At 41.4% G+C, this 20,460-nt stretch overlaps 1 protein-coding gene across 1 annotated transcript; it reads right to left on the reverse strand.

The window, feature by feature from the left end:
• Window positions 1-592: 592 nt before the first annotated feature.
• Window positions 593-19,612, reverse strand: RAB21 (RAB21, member RAS oncogene family). Its single transcript, XM_077832792.1, has 7 exons — window positions 19,241-19,612; window positions 8,736-8,795; window positions 8,356-8,463; window positions 6,860-6,923; window positions 4,540-4,594; window positions 3,400-3,488; window positions 593-2,097 (listed from the first exon to the last, which is right to left on the reverse strand). The coding sequence occupies exons 1-7, from the start codon at window positions 19,388-19,390 to the stop codon at window positions 1,958-1,960; spliced, it is 666 nt and encodes a 221-aa protein (XP_077688918.1). The 5' UTR covers window positions 19,391-19,612; the 3' UTR covers window positions 593-1,957.
• Window positions 19,613-20,460: the final 848 nt, after the last annotated feature.

Raw genomic sequence — 20,460 nt, forward strand, 5'->3', positions numbered from 1 at the left:
CCTGTTAAATTTATTCCCAACTAACCTGAGGAAAGAACAGTGACAGACCTACAGAGAGACATGTACTGGTATCAAAAGTTAGCTCCTTTAGTATTTTGAGCTACTGATATAGAATTATGTGCACTTATTTCAACATAGTAATATGGTTCTGTATTGCAGCTAGTCTTTTAACAGACTATTTAAATCTTGTGATCAGACTTTTCATTAATATTTTCCACACAGTCATTTACAGAGGCCAGGCAATAGCATGCTATGTTTTCTTGCTAGTTAAGATGTATACGCCCTTTACACAATGTTTGAAAAGTTACCTAATTAGGGGTGCCTGTCATGTTTAAGACTAAGGTGGCTATGTTTGGCTTGTGGAAATGTAGGTTCCTACTGTTTTACCATGAAGTACTTAAACTAAATTCTATCATTTTTGGGCAGGGAAAAAAGGAATAAACTGAGGATATTGTGTATTCTTGCTGTAGTATAAATGGATTTGCCATCACCTATATACTGTATAACAGATATTTCCTACACCTTTCAGTGCATTTACAGTTGCTTAAGTGATACTGATTCCGCCCTTCAGAAAAAGGAAAGCCAAAGAATATTCTATTTTGTCAGACATCACTTTTACTGGTTTTTCCAAACATGACAAATTATGTGTAAAAAAAGTCAGAGCACAACAGTTTAAGTTTTAATTGCCACCATGTGTGTTCCTTCTGCAGATTTTTTTTTAAACACTTAATATTTCCAAATAAATCTCTGCCCAAAACCTTAAAGTAAGCTTCACCAAGCTTTACAAAACCAGCAGAGCAGGAATATAATTTAGTCCTTTCTAGTGTTCCTATAGTTACATTGCATCTTGTAAGTTTTTACATCTTACATTTATAGTCAATAAACCACTCAAAATCAAAAGTAACTCAGGAAAGTTAAATTTCATTTACTTGTTCACTCAAGCTTTGTAGTATGAACTAATGCTCATTAAAGTTTAAAATGCTGTCTTGGGAGGCAAGGGTACTAATACAACTTTTCACAAACATTGTTTAGTGGCTACCAGATGGACAAGGGCTAATTTAGGATTAAGCTTCCTTGGGAGACTAGGGAGAGGATGAAAGCAATTGCAGACTTGAGGGCAGGGTGCTCCACTGTTCATCTGGGACTCAAATCCCTCTGGGTTAACTGGAGTTTAAAGGAAGTGCTCCCTCCCTGTCACCAGAGGTGCTCTGTAGCATATTGCTGCTTGCCAGGAAGAGACTTTTAAAGAGCGCTGTGTAACTGAATACACCAAAACCCCTGTTAGGAGTCTGCAGGAAGAGCGGGTGAAGAAACGAGCAATCTTTTCACCAACTGTTATTCACTTGACACTCACTGACAAGGCTGATGTATGTATTTCTGCACCTGCACTTGTAAAAGCAGATAAAATATTTAATATGTAATTTACAATGTATTTTACCAGCTTGGCATACAGACTGGATATAGAGTATATCAAAGTAGTTGACAGTTATGGGCTTGTGTAAGCCCTGCAAAAAAAAAATAAAAAAAAAAAATAGTTCAGGTATCTAATTTAGAAAAAAAAATCCGTTTGCAGTTTAGAAGTGATACAGTTGAATCTACCACAAAATACAAACAGCTGCAAAAACATTTGCCATTCTAACAGTGTATATAAGTTATTAAATAATGATCTGATTTAAAAGAATATAAATGACGCCTTTAAGTAGGTCTTTTCTACATGCATATTATTCCTCATTAAAGAAATATATGTAAAAAGGCCATTGGTAATTGCTTTGTTAACCACTGTAGAAAATGCCAATTCTCTGGTCTCAGACTCCACTAGTTTAGCACTTGAGGTCTCTGCAGTGTTAAGAGATATTTTTCAATACTGTTAATTCTATTATTCCATTGGTAAAGAACACAGGACTTGAAATATGGCAGTCTTCATATTGAGGGGGCAATAATCCACAGTTTTATACAGTTATCCAGAAGAACAGCACCCTCCACTGCCCTGTGCTTGTGGCTCATCATCAATAATCTGTACACCCCGCCTTGTAGTTCCTGACTGGCTGGAACCATTGCCTCTTGCTCTTTCATCCACTTGAGCAGTTTCTATCATTCCTGGAAAATAAGAACTCAAATCAGGATGACATTCCGTTACCATTTTAAAATATTTCAAAGCTTTGAATTCTTCAACAAGCTATTTAATCTCTATGCACACAGAGCTGTTATCAACCTGATTTAGCAAAAACGAGAAACAAACAAACTGAAATTTTTCAACATTCAAGTGACTTTTAGAAAAGTGATCCATCTGATACCACAAACCAACATTTTAAAACAGGTTGCTACATATAAAGTCCGAAACCATAATTCGGGCCCAGAAATGCAGAACATCTAGCAGCTCTGATTGGACTTCAATAGGAGCATTTGAGTGCTCAGTAGTTGAGTTGGTAAGACTATTTGGGCCTAAATAAATGACCCCTCAAACATTAACTACTGCACTAGAGCCTGTACACAGGAACAAAAAGTTACTGCTGAAAATTCTACAAATAAAAGAAAGCAACAGCAGACAGCTGAATGATTCTAGATCGGTTTTCTTCCTAATTTGGCTCCTTTGAAGGTTTAAGATGCAGGTGTTCACAAAATTCAAAGATGCAGGGAGTAAGACACCTATATTCCAATCCAGACCATTTGGAATGTGGTTTAAGATCTGTGCAATAAACTTCAAGTTGACTCTGGACAGCAAGTGAATAGAGAGAACTTCAAATCAGAATTCTGAAGCCAAGTGTCTGTGGGATGGAGGATTGGAAGGGAGCAAGAGTGGAAGGAGAAATAGTCATAAGGACATAATGGAAGAGGAAAGTGCGTTTATGTACTTTTTCCTGTTTTCAACCAACCAATGCTCAGATACGGTGAAGGGGAGACCTTGGACAGAGTGCAGAGGTATAAGAATGTTTAAAATAGTTGACTGTAATTTTGAACACTATATTCCAAATAGCCTGTACAAGCCTTAAACTTGGTTTTCATTTTTACTTTGTACACTAGACCCCCTATTTTAACAACTAATTCAGGCAACTGAATGTCTCAAAATTACAACATATTAATCATTCAATAATATGCACATAACAGGTGTATGCAATGTGGCTGTTATCTTTGGCACCAAATTTTAGTCTTTTCAAACTGCAGCAGCTTGAACATTGGCTCAAGGACTGAAGACATTCAGCAATAGGAAGTTTGGCATCAAAAGATTAGGTAAAACATCAATCTTACGAATGAACAGTTATGTTAACTAATCTATTGTAGTTTAATTTAGTATCTGTGAAACCCATCTTCCAGCCTATTATGTAAAAGGACTTTATTCTGATGTGGGCTTTTTCATTAACTTGTACCATGTAAGCTCACGACAGCAAATGCAATACCTACTTTTACAGAGGTCAAGGAAGAGTTCTTCAATTCCTTTGTTTTGTTTGGCTGAAGTATGATAGTGTTTTGCTCCCACTGATTCTGCATACCTGTATGTAGTGCAAATACCGAAAAAGCTTTTACTTATGAGACCACATGGAACGTTAAAGAAATCAAAAATCCTTTCAAGCCTTCATACTTTGAAGTGTACAATATTCTTTGTAAGACAAATATACAAAGTACGGAGGATATTTACCACATTAAACTTTGCTATTTAAATTTGATGCCACTCCTGTATATTGCAAGCAAAAAACCCAAACCCACCTTTTAGCGAACAACAGATAACAGAAGCTTGGAATGGCAACAGAGCATGGATCACTTGATGATTACCTATCCTGATCATTTCCCCTGGGGCACCTGGCATCGGCCATTGTTGGAAGACCGGATACTGGGCTAGATGGATCTTTGGCCATACCAGGTCAGACCATTCTTATGTTCTTTTCAAGTACATAAAAAGGTTGTTAGAAGGAGGGAGAAAAATTGTTCTCCTTAACCTCTGAGGATAGGACAAGAAGCAATGGGCTTAAATTGCAGCAAGGGTGGTTTAGGTTGGACATTAGAAAAGCTTCCTGTCAGGATGGTGATTAAGCACTGGAATAAATTGCCTAGGGCGGTTGTGGAATCTCCATCATTGGAGATTTAAGAGCATATTATACAAACACCTGGTCAGGGATGGTCTAGAGAATACTTAATCCTGCCATGCATGCAGGGGACAGGCCCAGATGACCTCTCAAGGTCCCTTCCAGTCCTGCCATTCTATGACTAGTGTAAATTGAGAAGCATCACTGAAAGGGAGAATCTACTATTTTAAAAACACTTCAGAAGCTAAGTTTACTATAGAATATACTGTAATTTAAGAGTGTTTAGTATAATTTTGAAGCTTTAAATCTTTGAATACATGTGGAGTAGAACATGGATGGAACATTACTATAGTATTAATTTTGGCAGATAATACAAAAGCTATGGTAATTAGCTACAATCGTTCACTAAAAGCACTACTGCTTCTTTAGTCTTGTGATAAAGGCACTAGTTATAGCAGAAGTGATTTAACTAATTTAAAGTTGAAGAAAAAAACCAAAAGCCAAAAAAAACCCCACTCACGTTTCTGCTTCTTGAATTGAAACATGCCTCTCTTTTTCCAAGTCTATTTTGTTACCTGTCAGAGAGAGACACACCAGTCTTCAGATCTTTTCAGTGTGTGTGTAGAACAAACTAAAGAAAAAAGTCTACAGACTATTGATCAGAGGTGGGCAAACTATTGCCCGTGGGCCACATCGGCCCATGGGACCCTTCTGCCTGGCCCTGGAACTCCTTGCCCGAGAGGCTAGCCCATGGCCCCTCCCCCACCGTTCCCTCTCCCCTGCAGCCTCCGCTCACTGTGCTGCTGGCCCAACACTCTGGGTGGCGGGGCTGTGAGCTCCTGGGGCGGAGCAGCACAGCTGTAGAGCCCGGCCTGACCCACCCGTGCTCTGTGCTGTGTGCTGGTGTGGCTGGCTCCAGCGCCACCCATGCTCCAGGCAGCGTGATAAGGGGGTAGGAAGTGGGGGGGTGGGTGGTGGAGTGGATAAGGGTTGGGACTGTCAGGAAGGTGCGGGGGGTTGGATGGGGGTGGTGGTGGGCAGTCAGGGGCAGGGTTTCTAGGGGCAGTCAGGGAGAAAGGGTGGTTGGATGGGGAAGGGATCCCAGGGGAGGCTGTCAGGGGTGAGAAGCGGCGGAGGGTGGGGGGCAGGCCACACACCCCTCCCCTAACTGGCCCTCCATACCATTTCCAAAATCAGATGCGGCCCTCAGGCCAAAAAGTTTGCCCACCCCTGCTATGGATCTTTCTTCCTATCACTTTCCAAATACCACCTTCAAAACACAATCAAGCTGGTTTTCTTTAAAAATGTTTTATACGTTAAGGGTTAGCAGTATTTAAAGGTTTTCCCCTTTCACCCAAATACTTAGGATGGGATCCATAAAGTCCCAATTTTAGGCTCCATTGTGAGCCAAAAAACTCCTGCCAAACCCTGTAGGCACCAGATAAGTTTAAGTACTTAAGTTTTCAGGATTAAAAAAAAAGAATTTTCCTAGTGCCTATTTTCTTGCCTTTTATCATGCACACTGCAGCCTTCCTCTAGGTGTCCAGACACTTATCTCCAGCCTGAGCTCCAGAGTGTCCATGGGCAGGTGAATGCTCTTCCCCAGTTCATCTCATATGCAGGGCCTGATCCAGGAGACATGCTCAGAAGCTGCCTATTGGATCAGGGTCCATTCAAAGTGTGACCACCAGAGGAGGAGATGCCCACCTTATGACTTTTAAGTCAGCGGTTAGAGCACTCACCTGAGAGGTGGGAGACCCAGCTTCAATCCCCCTCGCCACTTAGCAACAATAAGATATGAACAGGGAAAGGGTTTCCCACCTCTCAGGAGAGTACTCTCACATGAGTGTCCCACAGCTCAGTCACTGAGAGACAAGGATGGAGTCTGTTGAAGCTGTTCCACTGTGGATAAATAATGAAAGTAACTAGAGCAGGGGATTTGAACCCTGGGTCTCCCACCTCTCAGATAAGCATCCGAACCACCAGGCTACAGATTCATTCCCATTCTCCTGGGCCAACTCACTTTCATTTATTCATAGTGGAAAGCTCCAACAGGAGAGATGGGGAAGCCCCACATCTGAAAATCCCATAACTCAGTGGTTAGAGCACTCAGAAGTGGGAGAGACCCCTGTTCAAATCCTCTCCCCCTCTGGCAGCAGGAGGGAATTTAACCTTGGTCTCCCTAGGCAAGTGCTCTAACCACCAGGCTAAAAGTTATAAAGTGGGCAGCCCACCACCTCCAGACATTTTATGTGGGGTAAAACAGGCACCTAACTCATTCCCACAGGAAACACCTGAAGTACCTGAGCCACCTGACTCCAAGAGACAGGTTCAGGTTTACAGATCATTAAGCAGGCTGCTATCTCCTCTCTTCAGCATCTCCCATTGGCTAGCTTAACTGGCTCCTCACCTAGTGAGCTAACTTTTGTGGATTGCTTTCTAAGGTACCCATCTCTTCATTCATTGTATAGGGAGCCCAGGCACCTAACTCAGTCTTACGAATTGCAGTGTTGTTCCTGTGATTTTCTAGTAGCCCAAATGTTATGCACCAGTTTCAGTGTTGTGACACCCAAGTCCATTTATGGATCTTGGCCTTAATACATACTGAGGGAGCTAAAGTTAATTTTTCTTTCCACACCAAATCTTGCATATACTCAACAGATATTATATATTAATGATACGTAAACTCTTGAGTTTACATTTGGTAGCAGGCTGATCTGTACTGTAAGACTATGTTTCATCACCACAAAAGTAATCATGCAATGTTTAAATAATTGCACATTTACAATAAATTACTCATGCACTCAAAGCAGACTAGATTAAAAATAAAATAGCCTTACCAACTATACATAAACAGATTTCGTTCCCCAACATTTTTCTTAATTCCTTGACCCAGTTTTTTACCTGCATACAAATATCAGTTAGATGTATTCTCATTTTAAGAGGCATGTATCATCACTTTAAGGTCATGGATCCAACTATACAGCTTTAAGACTAAGACAGATATCTATGCAAATGTCTTCCTGACTTTGTCCTTTTAATTCTATAGAGGGCGATCTGGAATCCAGAGAAGTTACGCACCTCTGAGTTGTACTAAAGGTAATCCAGCATCTGTTATCCCAGTCCCAAAGAGCAAGTTACAGATCACATGTGTGATATAAATGCACATGAGGTGGCCTTTTAGGTCAAATATGAATTCTGTATTGACTGCTACATAGATGGGTCAGTGATATGTTAGCGTGCATGGTATTCTACTAGAAGAACTGGGGCCTGCTCAGAGTGTTTTATAATCCAATGTACACATAATAGATGGACTGTTTTGGGAGGAACAGAACCAGACAAGAATATTACTTTTGCAGGCATGGTTGGAGATAGGCCAATAGAAAATACACTATCCATACTGGGACTACATGAGGAGTGTATAAGCTTATGAATTTCTATTCGTTATGAATAAGTAATGAAGGAGGAAGTTAACTGCAAGAAAGTCAAATAAAAATTAGATCCCATGATACAAACATACAAAAAAACCAAGCTTTTACATGCTAACAAAAACCCACACATTTCTTTCAACAGAGTGCGTCTCCATTCATGATGGAGAAAAACTTCATTAAAATAAAATCCTTCAGAATCTTACCAAGTAATATTCTAATAAGCAAATCATTTAGATTTATAGACTAAACTCTGGAATATATCAGCTGCTCTATATAGACACACGAGCTCCAAACCTTGTCTCTACTTACTATTACAAGGTATTAATAATCCAGGGGCACTGTTCTTGGAAACATTTTCTTTAGTGTCGTAACTTGGAAATTATGGCAAAGTAGTGCATTCCACAAGCAAGGCATGTTGTAGCATGCTATGTTTCAAATAATTAAGATATATGCAATAAGCATGTATACTACCTACTGTTATTGTTCCATCACTACCACATTACTATATATTTACAAGCACAGCACTTAGAGTAGATTTGACCTAATTACTTCAGAATATAAATTAAACTCTAATGACAGTGCCATAACAGCATTACTGTTTTACCAGGAGCAAAGAGGGGGAAGGAGGAAGGAGAAAAAAAAGTTCCAACTTAACCAAAACTGAACAGTTTAAGGAAGTATTTTCTATTATATTAGATAGAACAATTTAGATCATTCAAATTGATCAGTTATAAAAAGACTGCAGTACATTCAGTTATAAACTAAGTTTATAAGGCAGTCATTATCTAAATTAGAAAGTACATTTAGTTACTGATGAAATGGAAACTTCCAAGTTGCACACTCATACTGCAGGGAAGCTTTGAACCGGTTTACTTGTGGGGAGATGGATGCATCTGTCACAGTACCTTCTGAAAAGAGTCTTCATCCGTTATGTCATATACTAAAATAGCTCCATTAGAATCTCTGTAGTAAATTGGACCCAGTGCATGGAATCTTTCTTGACCGGCTGTATCCTGCATGTGATAGATACATTTGTGTTAGTGTTCATTAAGGCAAAACTGACGACATCATTCAAGGAAATCCAATTATTGAACAAGAGTGACACCAGAAATAAGTAAAACTTTGAATTCTTGCCAAGAATTCAACCAGAATCTCAAATGTGTATTCATTTATTTTGTGCTTAGTATTTTAAGCAACAAGACTTGAATTCCATTGTAAAAGTGAAAAGTTGAAGTTTATAAAAGCAGAGTGAATAGAAACGTAAAAGGCAGATAAGCAAACATACCCATATTGCAAGGTTTACTCTTTTCCCTCCAATATTTAGCTTCTTTGTTAGAAAAGATGCCTAGAACAGAAATTAAAATATGTATGAAATAGTTTAGAGACTAGAGTCATTATGGTTAATTTTTACATTTATGACTGATCCAGAGAGTTATTTATAAACCTGTCATTTATATTTGGATTATTTTTGTACTCTTATGGTTTTAAAGAGAAAAACAAATCCTGAAGCAAAATCTGTTCAGACCACCATTAACCATCAGGAGGTGTGGAGGTGACACAGACCAAAAGATATATTATCATCCAAGGCTGGGGATTAGCCTAGCTCCAACAAACCACACTTTCAGTTTGCCTTTTCAGAGTATCTCAATATTGCCTCACCATTTGGGCAGCATCTAAGTAGTAACTGTCATCTATTCAGTCTGGAGTGAAAACAGGTAAGAATAAATTCAGGAAATTTTTCCCATTATTATGTTACAAATTATCTGGCATCCCAAGACAATTATGTAATATTTTAATTACAAGATCTAGTTATTTAATGAGAACAAGTAGTTATGTCTTAACCCATAAATAATGGACAAATTTAAGATTTGAGCATTAAACAAGTTAATCAAAAATACACTCATCAGCCTTAGTGTGACTATTAGCTAGTTATTATCCTTTGGCATCCATGTTCACTTCTGATCCTCCATGAGAACATCCCTGCCTTCAGATTAGTCTGTTCTCCTTGATCTGAATCCTAGAGGTGTTTTAGTTATACCATAAGCCAAGTGATTTTTTAATTAATACCACACCCCATTTGGAAAATATCAGGGCAACTGAACCCAGGACTGATGTAGCCCAATTTAAAGAATTAAGAGCTCAAGGCATGACAAGTTTGGTGGCACAGTGGCCTTAGCTACCATAGTGACTGAAATCTTCCTTTGAGGGGATCTTTTTGAGGCTTGGCAAGAGAGAAATACTATGTTGCAACTTTCCCCACATGAAATAGACTGGCCCTTCTGTTTGAAATTACGTTTGTGGGCAAGAAAACAGGAAAAACCACCACCAGTGCAGCTTCTTTCATAGAAAACCTACAGAATCCAGATTCAGACTACAGCAGCCAATTCACACGGTTAAAAATACTACAACTCCAGACTGCAGCCAAGTAAAATAATGATCTGGACACCATACATATTATGGATCTATCAGATCACTTTAGATACTATGAGGAGGTAAAGGTACCCCCAACATTTAGATTTCAAACCAGATGGACATTCTTCAGATTTCATTGTTTTGAAGTAGACTCAGAACCAAGACTAATAAATTACTTCAATCTCAGCCTGGTAGAAATGGCATTTTAAGTTTGTATTAAAGCTAGAGACAAAAAACTAAAGTTAAAGCCTGAAACAGTCCAAAAAAATGAAAAGCAGAAGTGTTGTTGGTCACAGGAGCAAATGCTTCACGTAATTTGCTTGAAACTGTTGCCCAAAAATTGGGACAGGCATATTTTCTTTGATGAGCAAATGTAAAGTCTTAGCTGCCAAACAACAAGTGATTAGAAGATTTTTTCCCCAGCCTGAAGCTAAGCAAAAGCAGGCTTCAAGTTATATTTTTATGATTTGGACAATATGCTAGAGTTACAATATAATGCACAACTGCTTTACCCCTTTAAGTTGCACGTGTAGTTTAAGAAGTTAGGCAGCAGAGGTAACTCCCCTGGTTGGCAGGCCTCATTATTGGGTTAACAGAGTTTAAATAAATTTTCAAGCAATGTCCCTAGTCACTTAGAATTTCTAGCATTTGTGACTATAAATATGCTAGTATATTCAGTGTAAGGGTTTGTTCTTAGCATGTATACACCAGTGCATTTTAGTCTTGGATTCTTAAGGGAAAAAAAGCTCAACTTTAACCAGTTAGATTTCCAATTGCAAGAAGGCTCTTCACTTGTTTCATTCGACATTAAGAGCTGCAGTTCTGAGAATTTATGCAATGTAACTTGGAAGATACTACATTCTTATTAATTTCAGTCCTTTTGTAGCTTTACTAAATATAAAACATTAGTGGACTGAGACTAGTTTAAATCTGAAAGTCATGAGTTTTAGTTTCTAGTCATTTCTTTCAACTTTTTTTTTTTTAAATTTCTATGGCAATTTTTTGGATGTGGTTTCCAAAACACGAGACCAGGTGAAGTTAACTGCAACTACTATTGATTTATTGAATCTTGTGATATCTTCTGATTTTTCAGTCCTTTGATCTCCAGTGAATGCTTCAACCTACAATTTACACTAAACTCAGTTATGCTTAACTTATTAATCTCCTCCAATTGCTAAGAAATGGTCTTCCATCTATGGGCACATTGAGGTGTTAAATATCATTCCCTTAAAGAGCAAACGCCTCATCCCCGCTCCAGTCCCTTTATGCTGGATAAGAGCCTAAGCAGTATTAGAAAGGCCCTAAAAGCCCCAGATCCAGTTAGGAGAGGATTCCCTTAGGATGCCCTCAAGCCCTGATGTAGTGGGAATGCCAGGGGCATGCTGGGTGCAGGATTACTGCATGCAACACTGGAAATTCCAGACAGTGCTGCAACCTATATGGCAATCTAGGGAGGCTATCATAATTTAGAGAAGCCCTCGCAAGTCTACTTAAATTAGATACATGCTCCAGCCCCCAGAGCAACCCAGGATCAGGAAGGTGCAAAGTTTACTTAAAGCTGCATTAGCCCCTCTTCATCTGGACTCTGTGTGCCATTCCTCTTTGTATTTACTGTAGTTTAGATTTGAGAAATCATTCCTAAAGACCAAAAAAACCCACCTATTTCAGACAATTGTTTATCACTTCAGCTCCAGAAGGCAGATTAGCAACTTCCACAATTTCAGTGATTTGCAGTGCTTATCACTTTAGCAATAGACACGCATTATTAAACTGTTTAAGATCCAACTTGAAATCAAATATGTCTGACATGAATGAATTAGTCTATACCCATGTACTAGCAGCATCCTAACACCAGAGTCCTGGGGAAGTTTCACCTAGAATGGACATTTTGCCTACCAGGGTTCTCCCTGTAGTTTCCAATGGAAAAAAAAAACACAAACCCTTTCACGGTTAAAAAAATCTTGCTAAATTCTGCTAGTACAGAAAGACTACACTGCACTGAGTGAATTTGTGGAAAGTAGCACTGGAGGACTATGGGACTCTGATGGGGATGAGCTGGATACATCTAATGTAACAGATCAAACAGGTCTGAGGATTTTAACTACAGCAAGAATATTGCGATGCACCAGATTTAGAGATTAGTTCATATTAATGAATTTACAAAAGCTGAACTAGGTTTATTCCTTGTCTGGGAAGCACTAGGTAAGGAAAGAAAAGATTAAAGAAGCCTGTCTCCACCCATAAAGAGTATGCCCAGCCCATCTTCCAATGCTAGGGAGTGAGCCAGTTCTGCAAACAGAGCTAGCTGGCCACACTGAGGGCATTTCTGGACAGGGTTAATGCCTCACCACCCTCCTGCATGTTAGAATGGCTCCAACTTTTCAAGAGTTTAGCATGACCCACATTGTACTGTTCTTCTCCCCTCTTATCCCATGGCAAAGGGCAACTTTTAAAGAAAGCAACAGTGCTTCCTGGCCCATCCCCTCTCCTTCACATGGCTCATCATATGGCCCAATTCAACAAATCATCAACTTCAAAGGGAACTATTCATATGCTTAGATACTTTTCTGAACTGGAACCAAGTCCTTACAATCTATTAAATTAGACTATAAATTTTTTACAAACTAAAAATCTGCTTAAGAACAATTTAAACCACACCATTTTACTGCTTGATCATGTTTCAGGATAAATGAGAATACATTCTTAGTTTAAAGTTACTGCCAGTTTCACTGTCAAGTCATAACTGGAGGAGCTTACGAGGCTTTGTGCTCTCAACTTGAGAGCACATCTGTCTAATGTGGTAACTGATCTGATGCACCATTCAGAGAATGTTCTAGGCACCAGTGGCCAGAACTGTTTTTTTGGGGGGAGGAAAATCAGAAAACCAAGAGGGGGGGGCAGGCGGCAGGGGAAGGGACACATGGAGCCCTGCCATCTATTTCGTACAGTCACAGCTTCAAGCACTTCTCCAACTGTCTTAAAAACCAACTGTTTGACAGCACCCATTAATACCCATCTCTCATCTTGCTTATCCTTCCAACAACAACATGCTGACACACTGAATAACTAAGTATCAGAGGGTAGCTGTGTTAGTCTGTATCCACAACAAGGAGTCTGGTGGCACCTTAAAGACTAACAGATTTATTTGGGCATAAGCTTTTGAGAGTAAAAAACCACTTCTTCAGATGCATGGAGGCTCTGCAGTATAGATATAGCCTTTTGTGCCAGACAAACAACAATGATCAGATCAATGATCCACCTAGCCCAGTATCCTGTCTGACAGTGACCAGTGCCAGATGCTTCTGAGGGAGTGAACAGAACAGGGCAATTTACTGAGTGATTTCATAATCTGTTGTCTACTCCCAGCTTCTAGCAGTCAGAGGTTTAGGGACACCCAGACCATGGGGTTGCCTCTCTGACCATCTTGGCTAACAGCCACTGATGTGCCTATCCTCCATGAATTTATCTAGTTCTTTTTTGAGCCCAGTTATACTTTTGGCCTTCACAATGAGTTCCACAGGTTGACTGAAGTACTTCTTTATGTTTTAAGCCAGATGCTTATTAATTTCAGTGGGTGCCCTTGGTTCATGTGTAATATTAAGCAGTAAACATCACTGCCATATTCACTTTCTAAAAAATCCTGAATGGTGTGGAGATCTCTTTTCTAAGATGAACAATCCCAGTCTTTTTAAATCTCTCCTTATATGGAACTTGTTCTATACGCCTAATCATTTGTGTCCCCCGTCTCATATCTTTTAGGACTGAAAAAGATCAAAATGTAGGTAGGTCAAAAAGAACTGCACAGTATTCTAAGTGTGGGCATAACATGGATTTATGCACTGGCATGATATTTTCTGTCTTATCTACCTCTTTCCTAATGGTTCTTAGGATTGTTAACCTTTTTGACAGCTACTGTGCACTGAGCGGAGGTTTTCAGAGAACGACCCACAATGACGCCAAGATTTCGTGAGTGGTAACAGCTAATTTAGACCATCATTTTGTATGTATAGTTGATACTGTTTTCCAAAGTGCATTAATTTTCATTTAACACTGAATTTCATCAGCCACTTTGTTGTGCACCCAGTTTTGTGAGATCCCTTTCTAACTCTTCAGTCTGCTTTGGACTTATCTTGAGTAATTTTGTATCATCTGCCAATTTTGCTACTTAGCAGTTTACCCCCTCTTCCAGATGAGGATATTCATAAATTAAACAGCATTGGTCCTACTACAGATCCTTGGGGGACTATTTACTTTTCTCCACTGTAAAAAAACCTGACCATTTATTCCTAACCTTGGTTTCCTATCTTTTAATCAGTTACTGATCCACGAGAGAACCTTCCCTATTATCCCATGACTCCTTACTTTGCTTTAGAGCCTTTGGTGAGGGACATTGTCAAAGGCTCTCTCAGAAAGCAAGTACACCATATCCACTGGAATCATCTACCTACATGTTTGCTGACCTCCCTCAAAGAATTCAACTAGATTGGTGAAGCATGATTTTCCTTTATGGAAGCAAGATTGACTCTTCCTCAAGATGTTGTGCTTGCCTATGTGTCGATAATTGTTTTTGTTTTACTATAGATGCAACCAAATTTGTCTAGTACTGAAGTTAACTAATATGGAGCCCATCTGGTACAAAGGCTGATTTAAGCAATACATTACATACCGATGAAGTGAGCTGTAGCTCACGAAAGCTTATGCTCAAATAAATTTGTTAGTCTAAAGTGCCACAAGTCTTCCTTTTCTTCTTGCGGATACAGACTAACACAGCTGCTACTCTGAAACATACTACAGTTAGTAAGTATTTCTGCAATATCATATTTGAGTTCCTTCAGAACTCTTGGTGAAGGCCATGTGGTCCTGGGGACTTACTATTGTTTAATTTATCAATTTGTTAATAGAAGAGATTTTGGAACAAATACAGTTCCTCAGATTTGTCACCTAAAAATAATGGCTCATATGTGGGAATCTCCCTCACATCCTCTGCAGTGAAGACCGATGAAAAGAATTAATTTAGCTTCTCCACAACAACCTTGACTTTGAGTACACCTTGATCGCCCAGTGAATTTAGTACATCAGAAGCTGGAAGCCTGCCAATCTACCTTTTGCTAGTTGCTCTTCAAATTGGTTTTCCTGCCTAATTAATATATTTTAAACACACTTGACTTGCCAGAGTTTAGGTTCCTTTCTTTCTATTTTCCTCAGTAGGATGGGACTTTCAATTTTTAAAAGAATGCCTTTTTGTCTCCAACCACATCTTCTACTCTGCTGTTTAGCCACAGTGGTGTTTTTTGGTCCCCTTACTATTTTTTTAATTTTGGTGTATCCATATAGTTTGAGTCTGTATTATGAGTTTTCTTTAAGTACTTCCATGAAGGCATTTCCTTCTTATGACAGTTCCTTTTAATTTCCATTTAACTAGCCTCCTCATTTTTGTGTAGTTCCCCTTTTTGAAGTTAAATTCTACCGTGACGGGTTTCTTAGATATTCTCCCCTCCCCTCAGTACGTTAAGTTTAAATTACATTATGGTTGCTATTACTGAGTGATTCAGCTATAATCATCTCTTCAATCAGATCCCATGTGCCACTTCAGACTAAAATCAAGAATTGTCTCTCCCCTTCTGGGTTTCAGGCCTAGCTGCTCCAACAAGCAGTCATTAATAGTGTCAAGAAATCCCCTCTGCATCCTGTCCTCAGGAGACATGTCCCCAACTATATATGTTGTGACTAAAATCCTCAATTCCTGGGTGTTCTGTTTTTGTAGCTTCTCTAATCTGAGACTTTCACAAGCATCATCTGGATCAGTAGATTATTCCTTTTACTAAATGCTTATTATTCAAGCATGGAATTTGTATCCCTAGAAATTCTAAAATATACTAAAAATTTCTATGAATCAAACTGTATTTGACTATGCTTTTTTCACATGTAGCGCCACTCTCCACCACCAGTGCAACCTACTCAGTCATTCCTATAATAGTGGGGGAAGCAGGACTGTGGATATGTAGGCATGCAGTACAGGGATGGGAGCACAAGAGAAATTGGGGGACCCTAGTCTGGAGAGGGAGGCCTGGGAAAGGGGCACAGAGCCCCTTCCATGTGGAAAAACAGAAAATGCTGGAATGGGAAGAAAGAGAATGGAGGCACAGAATCCCTGGCAGGGGGAGAATGGAGGGAGTTGCAGAGCATCCCTGAACTATAGGATGCGAGGGTGGCATACAGGGAATTTGTGGGGGTATAATGAAGGGACATAAGGAGCCCCCGGTATAAGCAAAAAGTTTAGTCTATGGAAGCCAGGAAGCGTGCGACCCCTTAGTTTAATCCACATGCTGACCATATATGGTAGTAAAATACACTTTAAAATAGCAAAGCAACTACAGTAAGAGAAGTAGTTTTGAAATGTGAACTGTTCACACAGTTAAGTTCCAACACCAACTGACCCTGCAGCTTAACATTTTTAGAACTTAGGGGTAAATATGTTGGGAAGAGAGAAGAACCAGGGTCACTGGAGAGAGAGGATATATAGTAGGATTCACTGAAGAGATGTCCAGAAATGTACCACTGACACCTCAGTATAGGATGCAGATACACAATTTCTAGACACCATTAATGACTGCTTCTTGGAGCAGCCAGTCCTGGAAACCACAGCGGGAGAGGTGGGGTGGGGGGGAGAAGAGAGACAATTCTTCATTTAGTCTTAAGTGGCACACAACAACATCTGTTTAAGAGATGACAATATCAAAAACTATAAGTGAGTCAGCTAAGTCTAGTGATGTTACAGCCCCACAAAGATTTCATTTTTGTATATCCAAGGACTAATGATAGAGCGCCACCCCTTTTCATGCAATAAGGAAGTGCATTCTCCCCACATAAGTCCCTACTCCGAAAGCTTGTTTACAGGAGGTTTAAAAAACAAAAACAAAAGACACACACACTCCTTTAAAGGCAATAAATCCAGAGAGGACAAATTCATTCTTTTGTTTTTATTTTAAAAATTGAATTGGTGGACCTGTAGCTTCCCTCACTCTGTTTCCCCAATATCCACAGAGTATTGATTCAATTCACTTTTTAACCTCAAGGAAAAAAGTGCCTGAATTTCAATTTCCAACTACAAATTACACCCACATGCTTAGCTGAAACTGAGACACATCAGATGACAAAACTATTAATAGTCTAATGTCACAGCCTTTGGTTTTACATTGATATCAGAACTTAGGTATCCACTGGAGGCCCAGGGCTTGTTTACACTTGCAGTGCTACAATGGGGCAGCTGTAGTGCTTGGCGAAGACCCTACTAATGCTGATGAGAGAGCTTCTCCCATTAGCATAGGTAATCCACTTCTCCTATTGACATAGCTATCAACACTTGGGGAAGTCCTCCCATTGACCTAGCTCTGTCCACACCAGGGGTTAGGTTGGGGTAACTACATTGCTTGGGGGTGCAGATTTTCCAGGGCACAGTCTGGATTGGGCTAGTTCCAAAGCAGTGACATACACTTTATCCTTATATCTGAAGTGCTAACATTGTTCTGCTACAACTGCATCCATTGCAGACATGTGCTGTCAGCAAGTACAGGAGTATTTAGTTACAGTTTAAACTCTTCATTACCTCTCTAGAGCTAAAAAATTTGGGAAGAAATGTTCATTAAAGAATCAACCCCAAGCCATGCACCTTCAATTAAGGTAAGCGAGCTCACACCTCAGACCTCCAGAAAAAAAACAAACAACCAAAAAACAGAAGATCAGACTCATAACCATGAAAATATTAATGTAGAATTTTTTAAAAGTATTTCAAGCCCTTATGATAAGGAAGGAAAAACTAAATACTTAATCCTTTTGGTGCCATTCTGGTCTCCATTACTGGAGTATCATACATATCTCAAAATATTTAAAAAAGTGTAAATTTTCTTCGCAGAGCTGGTTGAAAAAGAAAACTAAGTTTTTCTTGAAACAGATAAAGCACAACTTGCTTGCAGCTCCACTCTATGTTGTCATCCCTAAATGGTTTGTTCTCACTCTAGAGCAGTATATCTGGAACTGTGGTTCACAGAGCAGTGGGACACCCAAGACAATTAAAAAGTGGTTCCAGACTCTTAAGGTATGTGTACACAGCAACTAGACACCTGCAGTTAGCTTGTGTCACCGAACTCAGGCTTGCAGGGCTGTTTCATTGTTGTGTAGACTTCCACGCTCAGGCTCCAGCACAGGCTCTAAGACCCCCATGAGGTGGGAGGGTACCAGAGCACAGATGTCTACACAACAATGAAACAGCCCTGCAGCCCAAGCCCTGTGAGCCCAAGTTTGCTGGCATAGGCCAGCCATGGGTGTCTAGTTGCTGTGTAGACACACCCAAAGAGTCTGAGAATCACAGGTCCTGAGAGTTTATACATGATATATAAGCTTGTACATGCACTTCAATACATGTCAAATAATAAATGTACAGTGAACTACAGGATTTTGGTGCTGCAAATCTGAGGCCAATAATTTAGACAGATTTATTCTCAAACATTTTAGCTGTTGAACAATTACATGGAGTGGCTCTTTCAATATTTAGGATGTTAGCATTTCTGCAATATGAGGCTTAAGCCAGTTTTGGCCAAGTTCACCAAACTTTCTAATTTAGCCTATTTCACCAGTAATATTTACTACATGTTTTTGTTGAGTTTTTCAAAAACCTAAAGATGAAATCTGAAGGCACTCACAATTTCTTTGAAGATACTGACCTTCCTTAATACTTAACTTTCACCACTTAGAACATTAGCCACAGCAACGAAAGCTGGAATCTGCATATAACACTTAGTCATCAGGCCACTCATGTTGCCTAGTTAGTGAGAAGGAATTAACACTTTCTGATCACGTTTCCCCATACCAGGATTGCAAAGGCCAGAATGGAGAAAGCTGAGAGCCTGAACAGAAGGTCATAGAAATCTGAGAAGAAAGATGAAGTATTTAAACCCAAACCCCGACCATTTGAGGTGTAAATGGAACTACAGAACCTCCCCCTCCCCCAAACCAGGAAGTAACCAACAAGGCTGGCCACTTAAAACCAACAATCAAGTAGGCAGGAAGAGAGAGAAAAGAATTAACACACGTATGCCATTCTTCACCCAAGGAAAGGGTCATGGTACCAGCCTGGACCTCACAACAGCAGCAACGACAGGAGCAGAAAGAGACAGAGCCCTCTGAACAGGACTCAGCCCGGGGAAGAGACCAGAGAGATAGATAGGTCGACTGACACCAAATGGGCGTCGTAAAATAAATAACTAAATAAAATGACGTATGCCGGGAACAGACAGCGCAACAGCCCGACTGCCCTCAATATACAGAGAGAGGCACCCAAACCCCGCGGCCCCCGCGCGCCCAGCCCCGCCCCGCGCGCACCTGCAGGGTGGTGATGTGTTTGTCGTTGAACTTATTCTCGCAGTAGCGCAGCACCAGGGAGGTTTTCCCCACGCAGCCCTCCCCGAGCAGCACCACCTTGAAGGAGAAGCTCCGGCCGCCTCCCCCCGCGCCGGAACCCGCCGCCGCCATCCGCAGCGAACCCGCCCGCTCGCCGGGCCGCGGCCTCACATCGGCGGCGCAGCCGCCGGACACCGACACCGACCCCGGCGGGGAAGCCGCCGCGAGGAGAGCCCGGGGATGCGGGGACCGAAGGGGGCAGCCGCGAAGCTAGCCCGGGATGGAACCAGGCCACTTGTCAAAGCCGCTCGTCCCGCTCCCTCTAATGGCGTCTTCTTCCTTCTACGTCACGCTCCGCTCGGTCACGCGACATGTTGGCAGCCAACAGGAGGGGCAGACGCTGCGGGAGCCGAGGCCACGCCCAGCGCCCCCGGAGAGGGAGGGGGAGAAGCAGGGGCGGGGCCTAGCGAGTTTCCCAAGGGGCGGGGCTAGATGAGATTCCGGAGGGGACCGGGGGGAGTCTGACCCGCCGTGGTCTCCTCAGACTGCTGGGCCTCCGCCCCGGGGGGAGAGTTGGCGCCGGCCTGGGGCCCAGGCTTGTGTCGTTAGAAGCAGGCGGCAGCCCCAGGGCTCCGCGGGCCCCCTGCGGGCCAGGGGCGGGGAGGCTCCTTCCCCTGTAACAGGGAGATCCGGCTGGGGTCGGGGTGACCGCGCAGGGCCCGCCCGAGGCCAAGGCATAGCCTGGTATCCAGCGGGGGGCCGCAGCTGGCCTGGCAGGCCGGGTGCCCCTACGCAGTAGTGTGGCAGCCTGGCGCTGAAAGGTGCCCTGGCGGATGGCGTAGGCCGACGAATAACTCCCTGAGCCGTAATAGTCTTGGGTGGTGTAGGGCTGTGCTGGGCACTGGGGATGAGAAATCCATGCTGGACTTGTGGCTAAAGTGTGTGTAAAGCAGGTGTGAAAAGCAGGTGTTTCCTCACTTTACATCCAAGCAGCACGCAGCCCCATCAGGCCGGCAAAGGGTGGGGGCAAACCTCACACTGACAAGTGGGGGAAGAGACAGCCAGGAGTCCATGTCCCAGCAGGAGAGAGAGCGAGACGCTTGGTCTGGGTTTTCTTTTTCAGAAGGATCGATTTCAAAGGTTTACTGGTCTGTGAAGACAGGAGGCTGAACCTCAAATGCTAAGCAGCTAAATAAACTGAT

Source organism: Eretmochelys imbricata, chromosome 1 (assembly GCF_965152235.1).
Source record: "Eretmochelys imbricata isolate rEreImb1 chromosome 1, rEreImb1.hap1, whole genome shotgun sequence".
NCBI lineage: Eukaryota > Metazoa > Chordata > Testudines > Cheloniidae > Eretmochelys > Eretmochelys imbricata.

What these genes read in the sequence shown, in the direction of transcription:
- RAB21 (XM_077832792.1), bottom strand. Translation starts at nt 19,390, where the DNA reads ATGGCGGCGGCGGGTTCCGGCGCGGGGGGAGGCGGCCGGAGCTTCTCC. An exon ending in AACACATCACCACCCTGCAG is followed by an intron (nt 8,796 to 19,240) that starts GTGCGCGCGGGG and finishes TTTCTGTTCTAG; the next exon opens with GCATCTTTTCTAACAAAGAA. An exon ending in CTTCCTTGACCTCTGTAAAA is followed by an intron (nt 2,098 to 3,399) that starts GTAGGTATTGCA and finishes CTTATTTTCCAG; the next exon opens with GAATGATAGAAACTGCTCAA.